This window comes from Astatotilapia calliptera, chromosome 7, assembly GCF_900246225.1.
Source record: "Astatotilapia calliptera chromosome 7, fAstCal1.2, whole genome shotgun sequence".
Classification (NCBI taxonomy): domain Eukaryota; kingdom Metazoa; phylum Chordata; class Actinopteri; order Cichliformes; family Cichlidae; genus Astatotilapia; species Astatotilapia calliptera.
In genome coordinates, this window is record NC_039308.1 from 55,241,651 (window position 1) to 55,267,920 (window position 26,270).

A 26,270-nucleotide genomic window follows, 5' to 3' on the forward strand; every position below is an offset into this window, starting at 1 on the left:
CATGTTATTGAACCCATACCAACCTATTATCACAGAGCGAGCAGGACCTCTGAATGCCCTGTTGTATCTGCCACCAAGGCATATGTAGAAGATCCTTTAAATTCTGTTTCCAGTTAAAAGTTTGTCTCTTCTCAGAACACAGTTATTAGGGAATCACCAGATCATAAGTTCACCTTAAATCTTGCTATTTTGGTTGTTTGGCCTTTTACCAACTCCCTACAGCTAGGCTAGCCACTTCCCCCACATCCAAATGGCTGGTTACAAGAGCCAGCTGTTCAATTTGCCAGGAAACCTTGAGGATTACAATCATAAGACACTAAAATCTTACGTGCCACAGCAGTTAGTGTTGTCAAACTGACTAAAGCGAGCACAGTATTTTCAAAAGTATAATTGAATTCAAATAAACTGCACAAATTGAAGCACTACTCCTTCTTTGTACGGGAAACAATTAAACCATCTTTTAAAAAAATGCTCCGTGACCCCAGCCTACACGTACTGTGACCTCACATGGAGTCCAGACCACGCAGCTAGAGTATGTAAAAAGATGCACCAAAAGCTGGTGGGAGGAAACCAGCTGCAGGGAAATGATCAAAGCACACCTCCCACCACAGATTCTTGTGAAATTATGAATGTATAGTATCTGCAGCTATGTGACTATAAATGTAGGGGGACATCAACATGTTCAGCGAAAACGTTCATAAGTAAACAAAAACTAGTTATTCCTGACACAGTCGATTTCTCTCAGACATTTTTGAACTGGCTCCTGATTGGTCCGTGAATGGGTTTCGTCAAACATTCAATGATATATTCGTTGGCTTAACAAGCAAAGAGGAAAGACAGGGCAGTGACAGTGATAGACAGGGTAGCGTTTTCTTTCTCTACTTAAGAAAATGAATGACGTGAAGACTACAGTCAAATACAGCACGGCTGCTTCTCTCTACCCGTACCCGTGAGTGCGTTTGCCTTTTAATATGTGACAAAATGGAGAAACACAGAGTTTCTACCAAATACAGCTGGAATTTGCAGGAGAAAAAGAAGCCTGACCTATTTCTCGGAATGAATGGAAATGACCTACGCTGTGGGCCTGCATGAATCTAAATTGAGTCACCAAGGGTATCCTGTGCAACAGTGTTCTGTTTGATTTAGAAACTGCTCCCCTGCTGATTCGAGGCAAGACAGGGGATGGCTGTGCCCACTAGGCCTTGAGGGGGGAATGTTTCAATGGCAGACGTCTCCAGCAGCACCCTGCTCCCAGACTCAGCACCAGACAAGCCAAGCAACACAAATGCAATTAGGTGCAGGAGGAGCAGACACAAACGTGTTCACACGCATACGTCTCCTTGCTACAGCCTAAAATCCAGTTCCTGTTGCCCCCTGTCTCAGCTGAGCCCTCTTTCTTACAGGTTGCGTTTGAGCAAACATCATATCGAACCATCTGTTGAAACCTGGTAGATTCAAGAAGTTGTTTCTTAAGTGGCTAATAAAAGGAAGTAGAGTGAGTTTCAGAGGTTGTTTTCTAAATTAAACATCAGATTAAAAAGTGAAGACAATGGGGAAAATACCTTAAGTCGCTCATGGAAAGCTGACTGTATTAAACATTATTCGACATTAAAAGGAAAGCTCTGAAATTCTCTGAATTTAAATGCTTTTCATTTAAACTTGGCTTGTGGATGCCGTCCCTGTTAATCGACTGACAAATGATTCATTTCGACAACATAAAAGGTGAAAGAGGGCCATCTTTGTGGGAGTGTTTGCTTGATTGGCATGTGTCTCAGCTTATCACTTTAAACAAAAACGACACAAAAATGTCAGCGCTTCGTCACGACAGAATTTTTAAGGAACCTTAAGGTTGCGTTGCTCCCCTTTGGATTTTGGTTGCAAGCTTATACGTAGCTCTAAAGTTATTCAGACATCAAAAACTCGAAACTGTAAAACACAAGCCCTTTCTAGTATACGTGGACAAATATAGAAACTACAATAAAGGATTTCCACAATAATCTTATTACAACACTTCTGTGAATGAAGCCTTTACCGCAGTATGAAAGGAAATACTTGTGTAGGGATTTATTGGAGCTTTATGAGACAGGTGATCTGTAATTTGGAGGTACACGTCATATTTTCATTCATACGCAAATTCAACAGTGTGCTGAATTAGGGCCTCAAGAAAAAAGGCCTCACACTGGACCAGAGCGCAGTGGCTGGAAAGCTAACCACTACCTGCTATGCTGATGTGTGAAAGAAGCCCCTCTGCCTGCATCTTTGGCCTCTAGCTGACCTCCCTCTGCCTGCAGACAGACCACTTAACACTGCCTCCCCACCTGTAGAGATGTCTGAAGAACAGGCCCCACTTCAGAGCTACGCAGTCAGTGATTGGCCATGATTACCATGGGCACTTGACTCATTTCATCTCCTCTAAAGCACTAAACTTTGGGGCATCAAGCACGGAGATGGATTCTTCTTCCCATCTATATTTTTTGATTGTGTACATTAATACCAGTGTAGAAACACTTTAATTAGAACTTGTTTCTGATGCAAAATATGCATGAAATGCTGTAAAATGCTGAATATCTGAAATGTTGCATTTATTATGCATCTAATGTTGTTGGTTTTTTTTCCATAGTGATGCGTTGTGAAGGGAATTTCTCTGCTGAGGTTTTCGAGTAGGTAGTGGAACTGGCACCGATGTTTGCAAGGAGGTGTCATTCTGTATCAGCCGAAGAGCAGTTTGATAAAGCGGCACTGCCTCGGTGACATGAAAGCCCAACTGAGTTCAACAACAGCCGTCATCTCTGCTCTGCTTTTCTGTAGATAAATGCCACTGACAGGAACAGAATTCACTGTGGTAACTGATCAGGTGCCAAGTGCCCTCTCCCCAGTGCCCTGCTGCACAGAAGCCCTCCACGGAGCTGGCATTGGCCTGGCCTGGCCTGGTCTTGCAGCCACGGGCCCAAGCTTTGTAGCTCTACCCTCGACTATTCAAGCTATCTCCAAATCACACCCGCCTGCTGTCAGCAGCCACAGGAGTTTAAAACCCGGCAGTAAAGACCTGGCTAGGAGGCAAAGTTAAGAAAGCAAAGTTGACTTGATCGGAAATCTAATCTTGCATATTTATGTGGTGTTTATTACACCAGCGTTGCAACTAGCTCAAATATAATTAGTGATAGAAGAGGTGTTATTATGTAGGTCTTTGTCAGAGGACGTGAATGTGTTTTAAAAATACCACAGCAATGAATCAGTGGCCTCACTATCTTTACAGGCAGGCAGAGCTGGTAGGTTTTGTCAACCAGGCCAACAATAAGAGAAGCATACAGGCACCAGAATGAAAGAGGCAGTGGTGTTTGCACTTATTGTTTGGCTTCAGCTGAAAGTGAGATTGCTGTGATTTAATATAAAACAACCAGCCGTTATGCATTTTACCACCATCTCCATGTAAAGCCACCTGGCCCTCCAAAAGAAAAAAGAAAAAAAAAAACATTGGAATGATTAATATCCCATGTCTGGAATACTCAGAAAATATACATATTATAACCTTCACGGTTTCACAGCCTCATAAACCTAATAGGATATTTATTTTATTTTATTTTAAAAAGTGATTTAAGGCTAGGCTGCAAACATATATACCCAGCTGCCTCGGATGAAGCCTATATTATATTGCTACATCACAAAGGTCTGTGACTAAGCATTGAGGTCCATGTTTACAGCATCCCAGACCGTCGAGGAAATATGTGGCCTCGGTGCGTTTGTCTTCGTCCAAAGAAAATTAAAGGTATTCGCACAGGAGCTGAAGTTGAATGCATCGAGGCACGTACTCCCATAAAGGCAGGTGCACCTGTCTGCAGTGGCAGCCTTTTGTGCTCACTACCAAATCTACGTGTCGCGCCGTGTGTGCGAAATACAGCATAGACGTACATGTAAAAGGAGATGAAACCATCCGTGTCTCTTACCGTTCTGCCTTCAGTCATGGCTCCCCATCATAGCGTTTGGAGTCCAGACCTCTGACGAGCCGTTTATTCCTATCAGGCTGTGTCACTCACTCCCTCTCTCTCGCTCATCCCCATGTCATGTTTCTCTCCGCTGCAGCAGAACCAAGCCACGCCTCCTCCAGTAGCCGCGTGACGTCTGCCTCTTACGAGCCCTTTTTTGCACACGCCCTCGCATGCGCGTCCATCATTTGGCCGCCAGAGGCCGCTGTGCATGAACCAATAAAGAAAAAAAAAGAAGGAAAGAAATGAAAAGCCAGCGTAATCACAGCCTGTACGAAACTCCAGTGACTGCAAAGCTATTCTCCTGAGATTAAAAGCACACTGAAGACTGCTGCACTCATTTACCCCTTTATTAGGAACACCCGTGGATATATAAATCTGCCATACATTTCACAAGGCTTCTAAATGTTATGTTTTAATTACTTTAAAACAAAAAATAAGATAGAAAAAGGGGGATCAGTCTACATAATGTTTATTACTGATGTCAAATTAGGTGACGATGGTGGTGGTGAAGTAGACCTCTGGGCTAATGGGTTAGACAATAGGTTAGGAAATCTTTTTTTTTTTTTAATCTTTTTTTTTTTTCATTTTTCTTTAAAGTTCTGTCATACACAGGTAAAATCTCGAGTTTCTACAAGAAACAAATTCTCCAAGGTGTTATTTTAATAGACGTACCTAACAGGTAGACGTTTGGTTTGGGATCTACATTCCAGTGCTGGGGAAATCATTTATCTATCTATCTATCTATCGTGACTCACAGAGACTGGGTGTTTTCTCATTTTCTTTGGCTCGTTGACTAAATGCTCACCGCGGTCCATTCTCATTGTCCAGTGTTTCACTTGAACTGGTCCAGCAAGTTATCTCTGGGCTGGTGCCTCACACCGAGTCCCCATATCGATCCGCCAGCTTTACCTGCCGCACGGACACTGCGTCTTTGGAGACAGTCCTCACTGTTTGCCGTCTTTCTCACTTTCAACCGAAAGTCCTCGGGCACAGCCATGAGGTCTTCCGTCGCGTTTGTCATTCTCCTGGTCTTCTGCGTTGGATTTACTGGATGTAAACCCTCGTCGCCCTGTCCGAGTGGCCAGTTTATGCTGAAGAACCAGTGTGTCCTGTGTCATCCCACCTGCTCCGAGTGCTACGGACACGAGCTGTTTGAATGCACTACCTGTGGAGTTTGTGAGTAGGATTTTCTTAGCACGTATAACGCGGTGAATATAGGGCTGTTGTTGATGGCTTTCTCAAATGAAAAAAAGGCGATTTTTATTAAATATCCATTACATTTCCCACACACACTAGCTTGCAGTGCATTTGATATACCCACGGATTTTTTTAAAGTCGTGTATCTTATGTGACAATAACTTAAGTTTTCATCATCATTGGCAAAAAGATCCAACACAGTACCTATGAAATGAGGACATGAGAGCACTAAATTTGCATGCCATTGTTCATATAATTGTTTTTTTTAAAGGATTTTATTATAATTTGTTATTATTTTACCACACCTATACCAGATTATGACAAAGACCTGTTGACGACTCAGTAATCCAGTTTTTTTTTTTTTTTACTAGTCTATTTAATGATTACCCAGCTCTTTAAAAAAGGCTTTTGTTCGATGAGGAGCATTCAGCTCTGGTTTACCATTTACTCTTGTTAAACAATCAGAGAGGCTGGCTGTAGGACTTGCTGGCTACCTCTGAAATAGGGAAGGGTTGAATGTATGAATGTATGATCGTTTTTCACCCGAGTTTTCACGGTGTAATGTGATCGTGTCAGAAAGAGGCCTTTGTTAATCAGAACAGGGAAAAAATATCTGGAAGAGCTGGAAGTAGTGCTGTTGCTGTTGACTAGGCTCAACCTGCAAAAGCTGCAACTCTGTCCCTCCTTCCCTCACACTCTCCCTCCCTTGAACACACACTACTGATTCTCTTACTATACATTGTTGCTGGGTGGACCTATGCTTGGTTGTCATGTGCCATATTTTTCTGATCATGCTGTGATTGAGGGAAGTGGAAGGATAAGAGAGGCAGCAGCTTGCAGCCGCTCTCCTCCCTGTCTCACACGTCTTCTGTGTGGCGCTGAGCAGATGAGACAATGCTGTAACTCGGCTGCTCTCAGAGATGCCTCAGGTGCCACAGGTGCCTTGCTAGGCTAGTGGCAGGTGGCAGAGCATTAATCATGAGGGCCAACACAAGGCTGTCTCTGCTTACAGCTCTGATCTCTGGTCTCCCGCTAATTGCCAGTGTTTATATTAGTTGGAGCATCAGTCCACAAGTGATCTGGCACTGTTGCTGTCTGCAGTCAGTTTATAATGATCTTTATGCCTTCCATTCGCCTGCCGCTATTCTCTGTTTTTATTAAATATGCATGTGAAATCTCTGAATCCAGCACCTCCCAGCAGTTGCCACAGATTCCCTCAGCAATCCTCATCTTTCATTAGGCACTTACTTTTACACAGTTGCAGTGTCTTTTTAACTTTCCTTCATCCGACTGGCTGTCAGATGAAGAAAAGATTAAAGCTTACCTCTGTATTTATTAGGAGAATCTGAATGTTTTTCACTCTCAGAATACGGCAAACAGCATTTTTATGATAAGGGAAAATAGAGTATGCTAACAGCTCCTCCGTGACCTCCTCTTCCTCCTCAGATGAAGACGGACAGGAACGTTTCCTCCACCAAGGTCGCTGTCGGACACACTGCCCACGGGGATTCTATCCTGACAGGGGTCACTATGCCTGCCTGCCCTGCATAGCCAATTGTGAACTGTGCACAGATGGCAACATATGTGCCAAGTGTCGAGGACATTACAAACTTCACAATGGGGTCTGCCAAACAGCACTCTGCGGCATAGGTAAGTGCAAAACAGAGTTTTTGTGGAGGCGATATCTTTGCCTAACAGAGAGGCATTCAGTATTCTGGACCTCTGTGTTTCAGGGCAGGTGCAGGACCCTGATACAGGAGAGTGCATTGACTGTGAAATTGGCTGCAAAACATGTTACACAGGTAAACATGCTTTCTGTATGAGGCCCACACACCATTACTGTTTAGCGATGTATATTAAAACGCTGATAAAGGAGCACAATGCAGTTTGTTTCTCCCTATGAATGCTAATTAATCACCTTTTCTCCTCTGTTCCCAGAAGACCCAGAGATCTGTAGCAGCTGTGTTGAAGGTTACTTTCTGTGAGTGTTTTTTTTCTTACCTTATTATTATATTTTGATAACTGTGTTTTCCTCCTGTTCTGCTCTGAAATCATCCACAGACAACAGCGTCAATTGGCAATTATCTTTTCATTGTTTATGGATTTGACAGGTATTTTCTATTAGTTTGAATATTAGTAATTATTAGTAAAAAACACAAAAAATTGAAATCATTATTTTTTGTAATTTCTTTTCTGATTTTTAACAGTTTTAAAATTAGTTAATCAGTTTACGCTTATAAATTTGAGTTCAAAAGGTCTGAAATGTTGCAAATAGTAAAATGAGAAAACTCGACTTAGTTATTTGTTTATCCGGCATGGAACAGTTATGCTTTTGCATGCTATGCTTTATGATTTTTCAAACAGTTTTTCTTTTTTTTATGGAGATTAAATATGCTGCCAAGAAGCAATTAACCTCACAATGACCCTGTAATTGTTTTTTACATTCAATGGTATTGCTTTGCAGGAAAAAAAACAACAACAACAAAAAACGGGTCTTGTAAATCTACATGCACTGTGAGGCATTATATGGCCAACCATTTCACAAATTGCTTATCAGAATATGCTTAGCTTTCTTGCCTCTACAGAAAATTGCATCTATATTCCTGTTTACACCAGCTTATCAATTGGACGCAGTGTGTAACACAAGTTATAGAGCCAGAACAGACCCCCCAATTGTGCACTCCTCCCTCGAGTTTAGGCCTCCTGGAATCGTGTGAATCAGGTTACCTTCCATTCAGAATCATACGCTGTTACCTGAGCCTTGGTTTTGAGCTCAGAAGAGACTTAACAAAGTGTTCTTATGTGTAAGGAGTAGAGAAAAACAAGTAGAGATGGAAGAGCTGCAAGAAAATACAGCACCTGCTTTTGTGGATGCTACACAGGTTTATTGGGATAGTCTATTTTTCTGCATCTGCTTGTGTAGTTTTCTTTAAAAGTATGGTTTTAGAGATTCAATATGACTGTTCATCTTAGCATTTTATGTTGTTATAGCTATTATATATCTACATGTGTAGCAGACAAAAATAAAATAAATATAATCCAGCAGGGAGCTATTATAAATTGGAAAAACAGCCACACTGCGACAGATTGTGACAGTTTCGAGCACTAAAAGAAATTCCTCCTTTTGAGATTTTGCTGGTAGTGAAAAATGTTAAAGTTCGACAGCTTTGGCATAACCATGAATCAGTGAGGCCAGTGTTACTCTTGCATTAAACGCCGCCTTTTAAAAGAAATCACAGCATGATGGATGTTTGGTATTTATTGGCATTTACTTTCCTCCCCAAGGAACCAAAGAAGTGCAGCAAAACCAAAAATTGCTGTGATTCATTCTCACTATAATTTAAATCCTTCATTTCCCGGGGCTTTCTCTTTTCTGAGACTAGCTGCAGTATATTTTCTTCCTTACTAACAAAGTCCAGGAGTAAAAGACCTAAACAGAAGTTGCGTTGGAAATGCAAATGTGCTCTTCTGGAATGGATAGCCTGGTGTTTGCACAGGGGGATTCTTAAACATCCTGCAGATTTTAAAGCAGAGTAGTTTTTCCTGGCAAGAAATGGGGCCTGGTTTGTACCAGCTGCTATTGTGAACCACTTGATGGATGCATCGTGGCGCCTCCAGCTGTTCCTCTTCAAACAACCCCCACATCTTAGCACCAGATCCACGGCAACGCAGTAGGAAGGGCAGGTTGGGCTGTCACTGGTCAGGTTCCCTTATGTAGGAAGGTGGTGGAATAGGCTACACAAGATGCTGCATCACATATGTTAGTGGCTTATTTGCTGCTTGGCTAAGTCCCTCTTTCTTTAATGTTTTAGCGTGACATCTTTGCAAATCAAATCTTCACTTTTTTTAAAGCTCGTTTCTGGGGCAGCTGTCTCATGTTTAATAAGACAGTTAAGCCCCGAAGGACTGATAGGATAGGTTAATGACAGAAATCACCCCATACCTGCGGGCTACAAATAAAACACCAATTATCTTTTCGCCTTAAGAAGAAAGTAGAACCACAATATGCTTGAAGAAAGCCAGCCTACATTGTGCTTCCTGTCCCTACTGTTGTTCGTCTAAACTGCATGAGTTGGGAGAGGAGTGCTCTGAAGTCAACAATTCATCTACAGGTGTGCGGCTTACTGACACAATGCATGTTGGGATTACCACTTGTGTGCGGTATACCTTGTGTTTCTGCTGCCATCAGATCATGGTGCTTTTCATCGGCTTTTTTGATATCACAATAGTTCTGTTCAGCATGTTTGCTTTGCAAAACAGAGTCTACTTTCATTTAATAGCTGTGGCAGGGAGTTCAAGTAATGCAGTCACTGACCTATTAAAAGTTCTACTGAGGAAAAATACTTTGCTAATTGCCAGGGATTCTTATTGCTCACCACGTGCAAACAAGTTAAAGAAACTAATGGAAGATTTTCAATGAACCTTTCTCTACAGTTTCAGGCACCAGTGTCGCAGACATTGTCCTCAGAGCACCTATGAGGACAGAGGCAGGCGTGTCTGTCTCTCCTGCCCAGCACCATGTGAAGACTGCAGGAATAACACGCACTGCTTTGCCTGCCAGCCTGGTTACTTCCTCAACGGTAGAAGCAAATAACAATCATATATCTATGCTTTCCTTACTATCAGTATACTAAATGATGCAGATGTTCCATACCATACTAAAAGAGTATATTCAATATATTCTTTAATCACGTTGTTTTTGAGACTAACCAAAGACAAATGAAAGCACTCTGAGTCTTAATTTGGCTTGCAAAACATGTTCATTTAAGCAAATCTGTAACATAAGATATGCAAATGTATGATTTATGCAAACAAAGAAGAAGGGATTGTGTTTTTGTGTTCTGTAGGCGTGGGAGAAAAAGGTTGGAGACTGTAAATAAAGCCTGGAAACAAAACTATAGTAAAGAAAGGTTGGCGAGCCCACTGCTGCACTAATCGGCCTCCACCTTCTCCAGCTACAAGGTCCAGTTTCAAAAAAAAAAAAAAAAAATCTAGGTCATTGTTTTGTGCCTGGGCAGTCAGATGGAATTTGGAGAGAGAGTGATCCTATAAGGGCAAAGGAGAAGGATTTACGCAGCAGTGAACAGCTCACTTATGAGAATAAGTTTATCAGCACCATTTAAAGAATAAATAGTGTTTTTACAAATCAAAGTAACTTCTTATGGTTTCTCTTGACTTATTTCTACAGAAAAAAGTAGAAGAGAACATGTAGAGAAGTGCTTTTGTCTGCTATAGCATCCATGTTTTTAAGATTGTCAGTATAGAAGAAATGCTGTAATGGAATAATGTCGTAATAACATTAGTCCCTCTCTGTGCTTCTGTGTCTGTGTCAGAGGGACAATGCATTAAAAAGTGTCCTCAGCAAACCTTCAGCGACTCCAGCGGGTGGCGCTGTCAGTCTTGCCACAGCTCGTGCCAGACATGCCACGGACCTCGTGCAACAGACTGCGACCTTTGTCCTGGTGGGAATTTTCCTGTACATGGACAGTGTCCTCACATTAACTGCCCACAGGGACAGTATTTTGATGGTAAGTAGAGGAAGCACGGTGAAAGCTGACTTAGGCTGGTTAAAAAAGAAGTTTTATGTGATCCACTGTAATCCAGGTAAATTACAGATTTACAAATTTACGAACAAAAGGACAGAATGACATATCAGGTCATAGCTGAATCACAGATAACACTCGTAACACGATACTTCTCTGAATCTCGGGTGGAAATGATTGCTTTTCTCCTTTGGGTGACACTGGAGGTCAGTACACTGTCCCAGAAATGTGGAGGGATTCATCGTCTTGCTCAAGGACACTTTAGGAAGTTGATACTTGCTGCTGAGCCCACAAGCTTGAACCCTGCTGAAGGACCTCTGGGGTCATCTGCCTCAAGCATCTACCTCTCTAGCCCCTTCTCTTTTGTGTCTGTGTCACCAGCACTTGGATACAATACTCCATTGTTCTTGTTATCAGCCATATACGGTTAATAAGTCGATTGTTTTAATTTCCACATCATTGGTTTCATTATTTGCTTACGCGTGTGGATAAGCCAGCTTCGTCAGGAGCAGTTCGCATTCAGCCATCAAGTATTTTTCCAAGCTATATACTGCTATTGTAAGGAAACAGCTTCATTTAAAACATTCTACTTCTTAGGTTTCAATTTTAACACAGGTGTCATTCACATATCTGTAAAACTGACCAGTGCTGTCACTTTGAGCCAAGAGCTGTTATTGCGCATTTGCAATTTAGTGTTTTTTGTTTTGTTTTTTAAAACACTAGTGCCTGTTTTATCCTTAGGCAACACTGAACATGAATGGTTTTAGAGCAATACCTTTTCTTAATGTTTGCTTTTGAATACAGAATGCAATAGTCCAAAAGCTCCTGATTATCAATCATTTCTGTTTATTTCTGCCCAGAGCCCTTTCTTATACAGTCTATTTGTGCCTGAGACACTAAATCTTGTTATGGTTCCCTCTTGTGGTGGGGATGGTTAAAACAAGCTGTGTGCTGTATGTATATTCTTTTCCATCCAGGGAAATATGGTGAATGTCACACGTGCAATGTTTCCTGTAAGACCTGTTTTGGCCCACAGGCACTGGATTGTTCTTCTTGTTTTAAAGGTAATATTTACTGCTTTTAGCTTTTCAGAGTAAACTATCTTAATCGCGATGTTAATTCTTGATGCCAATCGTGCGAGTGTGGATGTGTGTGTATTTGTGCTTCACAGGATATTTCCTGGACCAGGACAGTTCCTGCGTAGAGCAGTGTCCACCTGGCTCATATGCGAACTCTGCCACTCAGCTGTGTGAGGACTGCTCTCCCAGCTGTGAGGCCTGTGTGGACACCAGTGATAACTGCATCAGCTGTTCCAAAGGCACCGATAAACTTTTTCTCCACCAAGGCCGGTGCTGGTCCAATTGCCCAGAGTAAGCAGTTTGATAAGCGGTGAAACAAACACGGAGCTATGCAATGATGACACGATCTTCTTCGTGCTTCGCTTCTCTTTTGTTTTCTCCCAACCGTATTGGGGTTATTTTTGTTTTGTTTTTCTTTAGAGGTTTCTTTGAGACAGCAGAGGGGTCGTGTGAAGCCTGTGATAGCTCCTGTCTCACCTGTGATGACATCAAATCCCAGTGTCTGTCCTGTGCTGACGGCTACTACCTGGAGAGTGGCATGTGTAGACTCAACTGTTCGCTGGGAATGTATCCTGCAGATGATGGTACCTGCAGACGATGTCCTCCCCACTGTGAAGTTTGCTCAGATGACAGGACCTGCTTCCGTGAGTTATTAGCACAGTCAGCAGATTTAAAAGATATAATGTTCAATACAGGTGAGAGATTTGTGTTATAAATTTTTCACCCCTCCAGGGTGCAGTTTCCTCTACTTGATGCTGAACGGTGAGTGTAAGGCTAGTTGTCCTGTGGGCTATTATGAGGACATGGAGGAGGGCCGCTGCGGTCAGTGCCACCCTACGTGTGGCAGCTGTTCAGGGCCTTCAGCAGATGATTGTGAGACCTGCTCAACCTACAGCCCCAAGCTCTATAAAGGTGTATGCTCAAAGGACTGCCCCGCTGGTACTTACTATGAGACTGCAGCTATGGAGTGTCAAGGTGAGCACCTGGATTCACAGATTTGATTTGGTTTTAAACACCAAATATGTGGAGTTTTCTTGTTACGGCTTCACCGTTCTACAGCGAGAATTCTTTCTAGTTTTCATGATGCTACTACGTCAGTTCAAAGACCATAAATTCAGATGTCAAAATGATTAAAATACACTTTAATCATTTAATCATTTTAATATTTATTCAATTTTGATGAAATTGAAATTTTAGAAATTGAAACTGTAGCAACTATGAAATGCAACTGTCAAATTTCATTTCATTTAAATCCAATGATATTACCTCTGTTCGAGTTTTGGATTTGACCTTCCTAGTAGCAGGAATTCTGCAGTGTTGCAAAGTTATTTGTTTTTATCCCTCAGCCGTAAAAGGCTGATGGGGTGTGGTTGTCACCTTGCGGAGCGGGTGGCTGGCACGAACACTCAAGTTTATGAATGTGATAACTCGAGAAGGAAACCACCTAAGACTTTTAAATTGATAAAATTATTAATTATTTAATTATTATTATTATTTAATTAATTAATTATTAACTAAAAATTTCAGAAAACTTCAAATCTCGGCGACCTCGACCTCAAGGTCAGAAGATCTTGTGAATGTGATAACTTCAGAACAAAGCAACATAGGATTTTCACATTTATACCATAGGTGCATCTACTAGGAGCCTGAGGGGTACTACTGGCACCACCAGAACTTTTAAGATAATGTTAAGATAACCCCACAAGTAATATTCTCTAATGTTTTTTCACAATGTGTTGCTGAAAGTACTTTGACTCACAGGACTTGCATCTGTGTAATATAGAGTTGGGATATCCCTTTGAATAAGTACGGTAGTTGGATAAATTAACATGTAGATGTGTTGCAATAATCATGCATAATACTCTGGGTAATTGATCAAACTGACCCTTTCCATGTCTTAGTTTTTAGGGAATTGATGTAAAAGAAGCCCAGAGTTATTATTATTGTATTTTCTGATTCATTTTTATTTGATTCTTTGATTTCAGAGTTTCATTTAGTTTCCAGAGTGGGTTTGCTATTTTCAGTTTTGGTTTTACTGTTTGAAAGTGTTGCCTTTTAGTTTAGTTTGTATTAGTTTTAGTGTTTATTTCATGTGCTGGAGGCAATGTTTCGGAAAAAATCTGGCACAGACTTTTTAAAAGCAGTTTACTCCCAGTCCTGCAGTATTATAGTATCTATACTATACTGTAGTGTTTATACAGTCGTACCTATACTACTGTATAAATTAGATCATAATGTAAAATAGATCAGCTTGCAGCACCACATTCGTTTCAGCGGAACTGCTGATTTTTTCACTATACAGGTCCTATTCTCACCACTTGAATTTGTATATCAGCAATCGGTTCTGGATCTCCTCCACAACGTTAGAAGTGTGACCCTTCAACTTGTCTTTCATTTTGGGGAAGAGGATAAACTCACCAGGAGCCAAATATGCCAGAGTTGGGCCAGTGGTGACAACACCACGTAGCACAGTGGAGATGCTAAAGTTTCTCTCCCTTAGACAGCTCAGCGTAATATAGTAAAGCTCACCACAGAGAATCAGACAAATTTATGGTGCAAGCTCTGTAAAAGTATAATAAAAAAACCCAAAATGCACATGTGCCGCCTTGAGGTTTGAACACTGTGGACTCCACACACACTAATGTCCACAGACATGAAAGTTAGGTTAGCTAGACTCAGAAAGTTAAATGTTTGCGCTGTGCTTGAGGTCCATGGAGTGGTTAGAATGGCACTCACACAGAACAGTCTATAAAGCGTGCACTAGAAGTCCACGCCAAGTACACAAAGAAAAAACCTTGAAAGCGAGATCATCCAATTTTTTCCTCACACCTTCTATTAGACTTTACCTTGAATAATGTTAAAGCTTGAATAAGCGTTAAAAATAAAATAAAACAGAAAATGTGTAACAAAGGGAGGTTAATGCAATGGCCAAAAGCAATTACTAAACTCACAACTGAGTGATAATGAAATAAGCTATTTGCTTAAAATGAAATCCATTCACCTCTAAAACATGATTATTGTACCCTCTTGTGTAAATGTGGTAATGTGACATGAAGGTGTTGCAATCTGCTTTGCTTGGTTGTATTTAGAGTGCCACCAGACTTGCCTTAGCTGCACCGGGCCGGACGCCAACGAGTGCACCCAGTGCGAGAGAGGACTCGTGTTGGATCCAAACACGTTACTGTGTGGTGTGACGGGTGATACGGCCTGCCCACCGGGGACCTACCTACACAACGACCAGTTCACCTGCAAGGGTTGCCACCGACACTGTCTTTCGTGTGAGGGGCCAGGCAACGATGAATGCCAGACCTGTGCTGTCCCCAGATATCTTTACAGTGAGCATTTTCAACAGGTTTATGTGCAGACACAGAGGTGATTTGTGGTATAAATGAAAATCAGCACAAAACTGATTGTTTTAAAGTTGATTTATCATGCAAAGACAAAACAAATCTGAATCATTTATCTTTTAACTGTTAGCTCTACAGGTGTTTGAAAAAGCCTTTTCTCATTTTAATCACTAATGAAATTTTTGGCCCAAGTTATAGACTTTGCTTTTGCATTTAGTGCTCTCACAGCTGGCTTCATAATAATGGCTTTTGTAAGACTATTTGACAATTTCAGGTTAAACAGATTTATGCAGTTGTACTGGTTGCTTCTCTGAAGTGAGTACGCCACCAAGTTAAGGTGCTAACTCTGTTGCTGTATGCTTTTTTTCCAGACAGCACATGTGTTAATACGTGTCCTGATGGCACGTATACCACAAGGCAGGAAGCTGATGGAAAGATGTTGGGACTCTGTTTGCCTTGTGACCACGTGTGTTCCTCTTGCACTAGTGCATCACCAAGAGATTGCCTTACGTGTTCTCCAGGATATCTGCGGCTCCTTCAGCTCTGTGTCACCCATTGTCCCACTGGGTAGAAAGCTCTGTTACTATTTGTGAAATGTTTACCTCAAGTAGACAAACAATTTCTGCAAACAGACCTTTATGCTTCAGTGACCCCAAACTAGAGATAATACAGTATTTGTTTTGGAAGTGAACCAAAGTTTCTTAGGAAGAAAGGGTGTAACGTGGTTTCTCCTTCTTCAGCAGCAAAGTAACTTTTTCTTAAAGCTTTTTTTTTTTTTTATCAGTTACATATTTGACAAACATGAAGGAAATGTTTTAACCCATTTTTTTATGCATTTCTTCAGGTATTACAGGGAGGGCTCCCAGTGTCATAAATGTCACCAGTCCTGTGAGCTGTGTACAGGACCGGGGCCCGAGTCTTGCAGGGCATGTTCCCCTCCTCTGCTGGAGCTGAAAGGCACCAAGCTGTGTGTCGAACGCTGCCCACACCGCTTCTATCAGTCTAACGACATCTGCAAAAAATGTCATATCAGTTGTCAGACATGCATAGGTAGGTAGAGGTGAAATGTCAAACCAGTGAGTCAACAGAAACCCATTTTTAAGCATTCAGGCATGTTTTTTACATTTTATTTATTTTACTGTGTTACATACAGCTTTTTGTTCTAATCATTTCATTTAATTTCAGTTCAGCAAACAGAAAAATAAAATTCCTTCTGAAATGTAACACTGATGTAACTATTTAGACCATTTGCTTTCATTTTAACTCAGGAGTCTCTCTTTCTCTTAATCATCTTTGAGATGTTTCTGTACCTTGATTGGCACATGAAAACAAAATCAAAGGGGAAGCAAAAGGAACTCAAAAGCCCTCCCTAAAGTGCTTGTAGACATGACTGTGTGGAGGCACAGATCCATATTCTTACAGGGAGCACATTTGGAGCAACAAGCACTCTTCCTGTAGACAAACGATTCCCAAACTGAGGAATCATGAGAGCAAGATCGTGGTACTAAAGGTGGTTAGGAACCTGGTGACCTCCAGAGAACCTGTGGTGACATGGGACAAATAGAATATGCATTATAGCAGCACTCCAGTGATCTGGGTACAGTATCTAGCAGCACAGCTTCATTCAGTAGTATTAAATGGGGGGGGGAAACCCTCAATTGTTACTTTATTTTTTATTTTGTAGACTGACTGTTGACTGTAAATGGTTTTCGGATACTAAATGGTGGTATGCTGGGTAAGACTGTTACCTCACAGGGTCCTGGATTTGAATCCAGTCTAGAGTCCTTCTATATGTGGATGTCTGCATGGGTCTCTCCAGTTACTCTGGCTTGTTCTCACAGTGTGATGAACTGGGTTGCCACCACCACCACCTTTGACCCTGAACTGGGGCTTGAATAATTTCTGACTGTACTTTATATTTCCAAACTGTCAATATCGTGGATTCACTTTCTCATTAGGTATCTGCTCAGTGCCTGTATGTGTGTTTGCAGATGCCTCTCCTCAGGGCTGCTTGACTTGTGACTGGGGCAGCATGCTACAGGACAAAGTGTGCTATCCACGCTGTAAGGAGGGACTGTACTTTTCTGAAGAGGTGGGTTATGATTAGGGCTGTTCGATATGACGATATAAAAACGTCTATCGTTTCATTTTATGCTATTGTTTGTTTCGTGGTGTCACAAAATAAACTGTTTACGGCAATATTTTTCATCGTTTTGATGGTCACTGTAGTGGCTATATTAATTTCTTAAAGTTCTCTATTTCTCTTATATTCAATATAACCACACTACAGATGGACAAGCGCCTGTTTTATGCTTTGTGGTTAGCAACAACAACGGTAACACCATCGCGTCTCCGCTTGTTTATGTTCCACATAAACCTTTCACAATAAAGCTCAAGATCCTGTTGAGACTTTTCAAAATAAATTGAATCACGTGAAAGAGCAGATTATTTACGGATGAGAAGTAAAAAAAGAGCCGCCAGGTGCTAAAAGACTCAAACGTTAGAACAGGCTTTCCCCGCAGCATGCCGTGTAATAAATACTCACAAAGAAAACGGCGGGCATTACAATTTATGTCTAAAAATGTATCGTTTCATGCATCGGTTAAAACACTCGACTCCAGCTACATGACGCCCAGCTGGAAACACTTCCCGCAAGTCGAGCTGCCCGAAGTTCACAGAATTTACAGAAAATGTTACAGTTTTGTGATTTATATCATTATCAGACGATAGAATTCTTATATCGGGATATGAGATTTTGGTCATATCGCACAGCCCTAGTTATGATTTAATGATCGTCTTGTCATTGTACTACTCTATGTATCATAACCATTGTATTTAAAGGCAAATGGCAGGTGTTCTCGCTTAAATTGATAGCATAGAATCTGCCTACAGACACTAATTGATCACACCACCGTAAATGAGTGAAATAATAAAAAACACTGATCCAAATTAATATTTTAGTTTGGCTGCCACATATATTCGTAAGCGAGCTACCACGGATGTTTGCTGTATGCCTACTAGCTTGTGACAGTACACAAAAGAAAGTACATAGACATCCTCTCAAAACCAGGATGTAGTAAAACAGGATTAACAGTGAGTAATACTGACATACTGAATTGTCAGGTTAGAACTGATAGTGGTGAAACAGGCTGGGCTATTTGCCTTCCATTCTCTTCAGAGCATAACATAACCTCTGGCATAACCTTTTATCTAATGTCTGTATCTAACTGTTCGATTGTAGGAAACATGCAAGCCTTGCAACAAGTCATGCAGGCATTGCTACGGCCCCGGACCTGACCACTGTCTGACTTGTCACACTGACTCTGCTCTTCATGCTGTGGAGAACCGTTGTGCTCCATGCTGTCAGACTGGAGGCAATTACACCAATTGCTGTGTTTGTGACAGCCGCTCAGGTAGTGATGCTGTCTTTCATAAGCGAAAGAAAAGTTTATAGATGTGACAGTTTACTAAAGGAATTTTGTGTTTTTTCTAGCACTGTGTGTGGAGGCCCCCCAGCCTAAATCAGGAGACATCCAGGAAACCGATATGAGTTTGTCCTCCAGAACTCTGAAGCACACCTCAGCTGCCTTGCCTATTGCTCTGCTGCTGGCAATTGGTTTGACTCTGGCTGTATTTGTCTTGGTTAAAGCCCATGCTAGGAAGAGGCTTTGTTGGAAACGAAGCTATGAGAGATTGAGTGGTAGTGCGAACATTAACATGCCCCACGGCGTGCCCGAGCCAGATAGCGGAGATGAGGTAGATGTGGTGTACACCAGCAAAGGTGGATCCGTTTATCGGCGTTACAGCTTCATCCACGAGCAGGACACAGATGCAGACCAGGATGTGGATGAGAACATCCGTTTTAGTCATTCTTAGATGCATTTAGAGCTCAGAGTAATTGAGGAATGTTTCGGGATGCTCAGTATCAAGACGGACACGTAGTCAAAGTTAAAATAGTTAATGTGTAAAAGAGAATGCAGCAGTAATTTTCTTTGGTATGTTTCTTTTGACTTCAGGTGAATATTTATTCTATGAAGTGCCTGTATCTGTATAATGGAAATTCTTAGACACGTGAAACAGTACAGATCATACACGTTTGTGTAAATGTATATGGGTTTTTTTTTCAACTTGATATTAAAGTCGTGCTTGTGAAACAGTGAATTGGTCATATACTGTAAGTTAAACTTGTTTGTTGGAAAGAGAAAATCTTTTCTAATTTACATCGTTTGAATGCCTTGAAACAACTGCCTTAAACCCTGTCATCCTGGTAATGTTATCAGTGTCATCTGGTCTATCAGTGGCATCAGTAGAGTTGAATACAATTCTGCAAACTGTAAAATACTCCAGGAATGTTTTTTGGTTTTCCACACCTTAGTTTTACATATTTCCTAATGTAATGAAACAGTGCAGCCTCTCACCATTTAGTCGAACTGTAACCTGCACTGAAGACAAAGTCACCTGTGTGGCAGTCCCTTTCAAACAAGGATATGTATTTTACAAAGGGTCGTATGTTAAGAAATCTTTTTCTTACCTTGATGGTTTTGTTCCTTTCTTTTGCTCTTTGGACATTTGGCTCTGAACAGTCATCGTCTGATCTGCAAATACCTCCTCAGTTCTCAGCTGATCTGCCTGGTTGTTCGACTATTATCACTGGTGATGTGAAAGGTAAGGAAGGTGAATTAGAAAGGCTTCTGTCATCCAAGAAAAAGAAGAATGTTTTTTCTGAGGACTTCTACATTAATGCAACAGTCAACTGTCAAGTTTACGTTGAAGAAAGAGGTTTCATCACAGCTCCTCTCAGTGAGGAAGAGAAAGATTTCCCCATTGCATACTCCATGGTGATCCATGACAAGATTGAGATGTTTGAGCGGCTTCTACGAGCTATTTATGCTCCTCAGAACATTTACTGTGTACACGTGGACCAGAACTCCTCTGCAACATTCAAGAAGGCTGTGGCTGCGATTGCTTCATGCTTTCCTAATGTGTTTGTAGCCAGTAAATTAGAAAGAGTGGTATATGCCTCGTGGTTCAGAGTACAGGCAGATCTGAATTGCATGAAAGATCTGCTAAATACTCACATCAACTGGAGGTACCTGCTTAACACCTGTGGGACAGACTTCCCCATCAAAACAAACAGAGAGATTGTGAGGGCACTGAAGCTTCTCAATGGGAGGAACAGCATGGAGTCCGAGGTGACTTCTGGCTACAAGAAAGGTCGTTGGCAGTATCACCACAATATCACAAAGAGTGTTATCAACACAAATGTGAGGAAAAGTGACCCACCAATCAGCATCCCCATGTTCTCAGGAAATGCCTACTTTGTGGTCACAAGAGCTTTTGTGGAACATGTGATGGAGGACAGAGAGGTTCAGAAGTTTCTGGAGTGGGAGAAGGACACATACAGCCCTGATGAGCACTTGTGGGCCACCCTGCAGAGGATGCCCTCTGTTCCTGGGTCAATGCCCCAAAATGGGAAGTATGACATGTCAGACATGCTAGCTTTGGCTCGGGCAGTGAAGTGGTCGTATTCAGCAGGAGATATGAATAAAGGAGCCCCATATTACCCATGCACTGGTGTTTACAGAAGATCTGTTTGTGTGTATGGAGCGGGTGACCTCCCATGGCTCCTGAAACAACACCACCTGTTTGCAAATAAGTTTGATCCAGAGGTTGATGATGTTGCCATAAGGTGTCTGGAATCAGTGCTGCGTTTCAAAGCTTTAGTCCATGACCCACTGTCCACTAGGAAAATGTGACCATTGAGTAATACTTACAATGAATTAAAAGTGTAATTCATTATAAGTGAAGTTTGCGTTGTTTGTTGTAAGTAGAAAGTCCTTTCTAAGTTACACCCGTAGAAGATCCTGAAACAAACAACTTCATTATACTCGCTCTTCTTGGTAATGTTATCTGATTGCATTTAACACTACTCTAAAAGCGGCATTAGTAGTGTTGATGCTCAACTATGCAACAGGCAAAAATGGTCTCGGATATTTTTTAGGTTTTCCACACCTTAGATTTACAGACTTCCTTATGTAATGAAACATCCGTTTTAGTCATTCTTAGATGCATTTAGAGCTCAGAGTAATTGAGGAATGTTTCGGGATGCTCAGTATCAAGACGGACACGTAGTCAAAGTTAAAATAGTTAATGTGTAAAAGAGAACGCAGCAGTAATTTTCTTTGGTATGTTTCTTTTGACTTCAGGTGAATATTTATTCTATGAAGTGCCTGTATCTGTATAATGGAAATTCTTAGACACGTGAAACAGTACAGATCATACACGTTTGTGTAAATGTATATGGGTTTTTTTTTTCAACTTGATATTAAAGTCGTGCTTGTGAAACAGTGAATTGGTCATATACTGTAAGTTAAACTTGTTTGTTGGAAAGAGAAAATCTTTTCTAATTTACACTGTTTGAATGCCTTGAAACAACTGCCTTAAACCCTGTCATCCTGGTAATGTTATCAGTGTCATCTGGTCTATCAGTGTCATCAGTAGAGTTGAATACAATTCTGCAAACTGTAAAATACTCCAGGAATGTTTTTCGGTTTTCCACACCTTAGTTTTACATATTTCCTTATGTAATGAAACAGTGCAGCCTCTCACCATTTAGTCGAACTGTAACCTGCACTGAAGACAAAGTCACCTGTGCGGCAGTCCCTTTCAAACAAGGATATGTATTTTAAGAAGCGTTGTATGTTAAGAAATCTTTTTCTTACCTTGATGGTTTTGTTCTTTTCTTTTGCTCTTTGGAGATTTGGCTCTGAACAGTCATCGTCTGATCTGCAAATACTTCCTCAGTTCTCAGCTGATCTGCCTGGTAAGTTGGCTCTTATCCCTGGAGGCAAGCAATGTGAATTAGAAGGGCTTCTGTCATCCAAGAAAAAGAAGAATGTTTTTTCTGAGGACTTCTACATTAACGCAACAGTGAACTGTCAAGTTTACATTGAAGAAAGAGGTTTCATCACAGCTCCTCTCAGTGAGGAAGAGAAAGATTTCCCCATTGCATACTCCATGGTGATCCATGACAAGATTGAGATGTTTGAGCGGCTTCTACGAGCTATTTATGCTCCTCAGAACATTTACTGTGTACACGTGGACCAGAAATCCTCTGCAACATTCAAGAAGGCTGTGGCTGTGATTGCTTCATGCTTTCCTAATGTGTTTGTAGCCAGTAAATTAGAAAGAGTGGTATATGCCTCGTGGTTCAGAGTACAGGCAGATCTGAATTGCATGAAAGATCTGCTAAATACTCACATCAACTGGAGGTACCTGCTTAACACCTGTGGGACAGACTTCCCCATCAAAACAAACAGAGAGATGGTGAGGGCACTGAAGTTTCTCAATGGGAGGAACAGCATGGAGTCTGAAGCCACTCCTAGACGCAAGAAAGGTCGTTGGCAGTATCACCACAAAGTCACCAACAAAGTTATCGGCACATATGTCTGGAAAAGTGCCCCACCAATCAGCATCCCCATGTTCTCAGGAAATGCCTACTTTGTGGTCACAAGAGCTTTTGTGGAACATGTGATGGAGGACAGAGAGGTTCAGAAGTTTCTGGAGTGGGAGAAGGACACATACAGCCCTGATGAGCACTTGTGGGCCACCCTGCAGAGGATGCCCTCTGTTCCTGGGTCAATGCCCCAAAATGGGAAGTATGACATGTCAGACATGCTAGCTTTGGCTCGGGCAGTGAAGTGGTCGTATTCAGCAGGAGATATGAATAAGGGAGCCCCATATTACCCATGCACTGGTGTTTATAGAAGATCTATTTGTGTGTATGGAGCGGGTGACCTCCCATGGCTCCTGAAACAACACCACCTGTTTGCAAATAAGTTTGATCCAGAGGTTGATGATGTTGCCATAAGGTGTCTGGAATCAGTGCTGCGTTTCAAAGCTTTAGGCCATGACCCACTGCCCACTAGGAAAATGTGACCATTGAGTAAAACTTACAATGAATTAAAAGTGTCATTCATTATAAGTGAAGTTTGCGTTGTTTGTTGTAAGTAGAAAGTCCTTTCTAAGTTACACCCGTAGAAGATCCTGAAACAAACAACTTCATTATACTCGCTCTTCTTGGTAATGTTATCTGATTGCATTTAACACTACTCTAAAAGCGGCATTAGTAGTGTTGATGCTCAACTATGCAACAGGCAAAAATGGTCTCGGATTTTTTTTTAGGTTTTCCACACCTTAGTTTTAGATACTTCCTTATGTAATGAAACAGTGCAGCCTCTCACCATTTCGTCAAACTGTAACCTGCACTGAAGACAAAGTCACCTGTGTGGCAGTCCCTTTCAAACAAGGATATGTATTTTACAAAGGGTCGTATGTTAAGAAATCTTTTTCTTATCTTGATGGTTTTGTTCTTTTCTTTTGCTCTTTGGACATTTGGCTCTGAACAGTCATCGTCTGATCTGCAAATACTTCCTCAGTTCTCAGCTGATCTGCCTGGTTGTTCGACTATTATCACCGGTGATGTGAAAGGTAAGGAAGGTGAATTAGGAAGGCTTCTGTCATCCAAGAAAAAGAAGAATGTTTTTTCTGAGGACTTCTACATTAATGCAACAGTGAACTGTCAGGCTTACATTGAAAAAAGAGGTTTCATCACAGCTCCTCTCAATGAGGAAGAGAAAGATTTCCCCATTGCATACTCCATGTTGATCCATGACAAGATTGAGATGTTTGAGCGGCTTCTACGAGCTGTTTATGCTCCTCAGAACATTTACTGTGTACACGTGGACCAGAAATCTCTGACCCTCTGACTGCAGGTTTTCCCGAATCGTATAAACTCATCGCATATTAATAATCAAGGAACTGCCCTCCCAGCCCATTGTTCCTTCAGTGGTGCTAATTGCAGTCATTATGCAATGTACTGTTTATAAGATTGGGGAAACCTGCTGAGACCAGCGGAGGTCACGCTGAACAACGGCAGGACGTTTAAGCGTGATCAGCTGTTGTTAGCATTTATTTAATATTAATTTCTAGTATCAGCTGATGTTCGGTGGAGCCACAGCTGTAAAAGCTGCTGGTCATGATATCGGTTTGTGTATGTGGGGAGAGGGAAACATGAAGATGAAACCAGGAGATGTCCTTACTGAATCAGTGTTTGTGTGTACAGAGAGACAGCCAGGTTCACAATGGATATAAGAAAGTTTTTTTCAAAAAAAGGAGCCACATTCAGGTAAACTTGTAAAATCAAATGATCCGTGAATCAGCAATAATGTTCGATCAGTGTTTCAATATTTATATCTTTTATTAGATATGCATGTGGTTTGGTTAGGACTTTTTGTTAGTAGTCCGCTGTAAAACTTTTAATGCGTACTCCAGCACATGACAAAACACACAGACCGCACCGGAAGAACAAAACTCCCCCCACCATACTATTCCGGTTGGGCTAGTCCCCCACAGTTATGGCAGGTCTGCACAAACAAATATTGCTTGGTGATCATTTAACCAATGATCTACATCCTCCCCATTTAGCTGGTAGCACCTAACAAAACTAATTCACTCACAAGTTTCTAAACAGTGCTTCTTAACACAACTTTAACTTGACAATGTTTTTTTTTTCGGAGTAACCCCACACCTTAACATAACAGCAATTATGAAAAATGCAAATAGAAAGCATCATATTTCAACATACTGACAACAAACTGATTACACCTAAGGTATCCTAGTGTTTTCCATTTACGTGTATCTTGGGTTGGGTCTGCAGATGCGACCTGCACGTGTAGTGTATGGTGTCTGGTTCACAATGTTCTGGCCGGGCACCTGCACAGCAGGTTGGGGCTGAGGAGAGGATGTGTTTTGTGAATCTTCGTTTGAGCGTGTGTGTGATTGCGGTGTGAGTGTGGAACTGTCCATTGTAGAATGGTTAGTGTCCTGGCACTCAGGGTCATAGTCATGGAGTGGTGGTGGAGGCGGTTCTGCCACTGGGAGGATGTGGCGGCGATTCCTCCTGTAGGTTCTTCCATCGACCTGAATGATGTAGGATCGTGGCTCCTTGCTCTTCCTTTCCACAATTCCCAGCTTGTCGTAGCCTTTCTCTGTCTGCACGCGGACCACTTGTCCTTCTTGCAACAGCTGTAGCGTGCGACTGGACTTATCATAGTGACGCTTCAGTCTGAGTCTTTTGTCGCGAAGTCGGTCACGGATCTGTCCTGTGTCTTTTGCAATGGGTGCCAACAGCTTGCTGCACACAGGAATGCCCGCGCGTGTCTGACGAGACATGAGGCGTTCAGCAGGGGAGCCTAGTTGTGTGTCACGGGGAATGTTTCTAAGATTTAGGAGGTCAAGAAACACATCGGTTCCATCTCGGTGAGATTTTTCCATGAGCTGTTTTGCACTTCGCACTGCTCTCTCAGCAAGACCGTTTGACTGTGGAAACTCTGGGCTGCTGGTTGAATGGGTGAAGTCCCACTGTTTTGCGAAATCAACAAACTGTTGACTAGTGTATTATCTGCCATTGTCAGTGAGGAGCGTCTGCGGTGTGCCATGAACTGAAAAGTGTCTCTTTTGCTTGGAAATGACCGCTGCTGTGGTCAAGTCACGGAGAAGTTCAATCTCAATCCATCCTGAATAGGAATCTACAAGGACCTGGTATTGTTTTCCATGCCAGGTAAAAATGTCAGCAGCCACCGTTGACCATGGGAGGTCTGGAACAGGGTGCAGTTGTAGCGGTTCTCTCTGCTGATGTGTCTTAGTGCTGTTACACACAGTGCAAGAGAGCAGCTCTTCTGCGATGTCTTTTGACATTGCTGGCCAAAAAATGACACTCCTAGCTCTGCGCTTGGTTGCTTCGGTACCTGGATGGCCTTTGTGTACGATGTTGATGTACTCTTTGTGCAGGGACTGGGGAATGACAGTTTTGTGGCTTTTCATGATGATCCCATCCTCCATGCTGAGCTCATCTCTATATGGAAAAAACGGAGCCAGAGCGGGCTGTACTTGGCTCTCTCTGCTGGGCCACCCTCGCTGAATGACTGTGCTGAGCGCTTGTAGCACATCATCTTGTGCTGTGTGCTGTCTTAGCTCCTCCAAGCGAGCAGTGGAGATGTAGCTCACTGTCATCACTTCATAATCAGTGTGTTCGACCAGGCAGCGTGACAGCGGGGC

The 26,270-nt window shown here is 41.9% G+C and overlaps 3 protein-coding genes and 1 long non-coding RNA gene across 6 annotated transcripts in view; 3 read left to right on the plus strand and 1 right to left on the minus strand.

Annotated features, from left to right (window-relative positions):
• The window catches only part of LOC113026778 (uncharacterized), a 20,436-nt gene extending 15,582 nt beyond the window's left edge, over window positions 1–4,854 (minus strand). Inside the window, exons 1-2 of the long non-coding RNA XR_003272951.1 lie at window positions 4,792–4,854; window positions 3,945–4,188 (exon numbers count right to left, since the gene is read on the minus strand). This is a non-coding gene — a long non-coding RNA (uncharacterized LOC113026778). The remainder of the gene's footprint in view (window positions 1–3,944; window positions 4,189–4,791) is intronic.
• On the plus strand, window positions 4,444–21,504 carry LOC113026773 (proprotein convertase subtilisin/kexin type 5). Of its 3 annotated transcripts, XM_026175900.1 has the most exons (17): window positions 4,444–5,162; window positions 6,630–6,833; window positions 6,917–6,985; window positions 7,122–7,164; window positions 9,618–9,763; window positions 10,517–10,711; window positions 11,704–11,790; window positions 11,898–12,096; window positions 12,226–12,449; window positions 12,538–12,780; window positions 14,895–15,140; window positions 15,524–15,719; window positions 15,997–16,202; window positions 17,144–17,244; window positions 18,394–18,565; window positions 18,646–19,007; window positions 21,198–21,504. In XM_026175900.1, the coding sequence occupies exons 1-17, from the start codon at window positions 4,784–4,786 to the stop codon at window positions 21,216–21,218; spliced, it is 3,093 nt and encodes a 1,030-aa protein (XP_026031685.1). In that variant the 5' UTR covers window positions 4,444–4,783; the 3' UTR covers window positions 21,219–21,504. The 3 variants fall into 3 exon arrangements, with proteins under 3 accessions (XP_026031685.1, XP_026031686.1, XP_026031684.1); XM_026175901.1 differs by lacking the exon at window positions 21,198–21,504 and having other exon boundaries at window positions 7,125–7,164; window positions 18,646–19,313; XM_026175899.1 differs by lacking the exon at window positions 21,198–21,504 and having other exon boundaries at window positions 4,446–5,162; window positions 18,646–19,313.
• LOC113026774 (beta-1,3-galactosyl-O-glycosyl-glycoprotein beta-1,6-N-acetylglucosaminyltransferase 3-like) lies at window positions 19,371–21,177 on the plus strand. The gene has a single exon (XM_026175902.1). It carries the CDS (start codon window positions 19,640–19,642, stop codon window positions 20,906–20,908), a length of 1,269 nt encoding a protein of 422 aa, XP_026031687.1. The 5' UTR covers window positions 19,371–19,639; the 3' UTR covers window positions 20,909–21,177.
• A 326-nt stretch (window positions 21,505–21,830) lies between the features above and the next one.
• Window positions 21,831–24,082, plus strand: LOC113026776 (beta-1,3-galactosyl-O-glycosyl-glycoprotein beta-1,6-N-acetylglucosaminyltransferase 3-like). The gene has a single exon (XM_026175904.1). The coding sequence runs from the start codon at window positions 21,831–21,833 to the stop codon at window positions 23,088–23,090; it is 1,260 nt and encodes a 419-aa protein (XP_026031689.1). The 3' UTR covers window positions 23,091–24,082.
• Window positions 24,083–26,270: the final 2,188 nt, after the last annotated feature.

Bases quoted from the DNA above. Each gene is read 5' to 3' on its own strand.
- LOC113026773 (XM_026175900.1), top strand. From the start codon at position 4,784: ATGCTCACCGCGGTCCATTCTCATTGTCCAGTGTTTCACTTGAACTGG. The intron at 6,834-6,916 runs GTAAGTGCAAAA...TCTGTGTTTCAG, and splicing joins AACAGCACTCTGCGGCATAG to GGCAGGTGCAGGACCCTGAT. The intron at 11,791-11,897 runs GTAATATTTACT...TGTGCTTCACAG, and splicing joins TTGTTCTTCTTGTTTTAAAG to GATATTTCCTGGACCAGGAC.
- LOC113026774 (XM_026175902.1), top strand. From the start codon at position 19,640: ATGTATTTTACAAAGGGTCGTATGTTAAGAAATCTTTTTCTTACCTTG.
- LOC113026776 (XM_026175904.1), top strand. From the start codon at position 21,831: ATGTATTTTAAGAAGCGTTGTATGTTAAGAAATCTTTTTCTTACCTTG.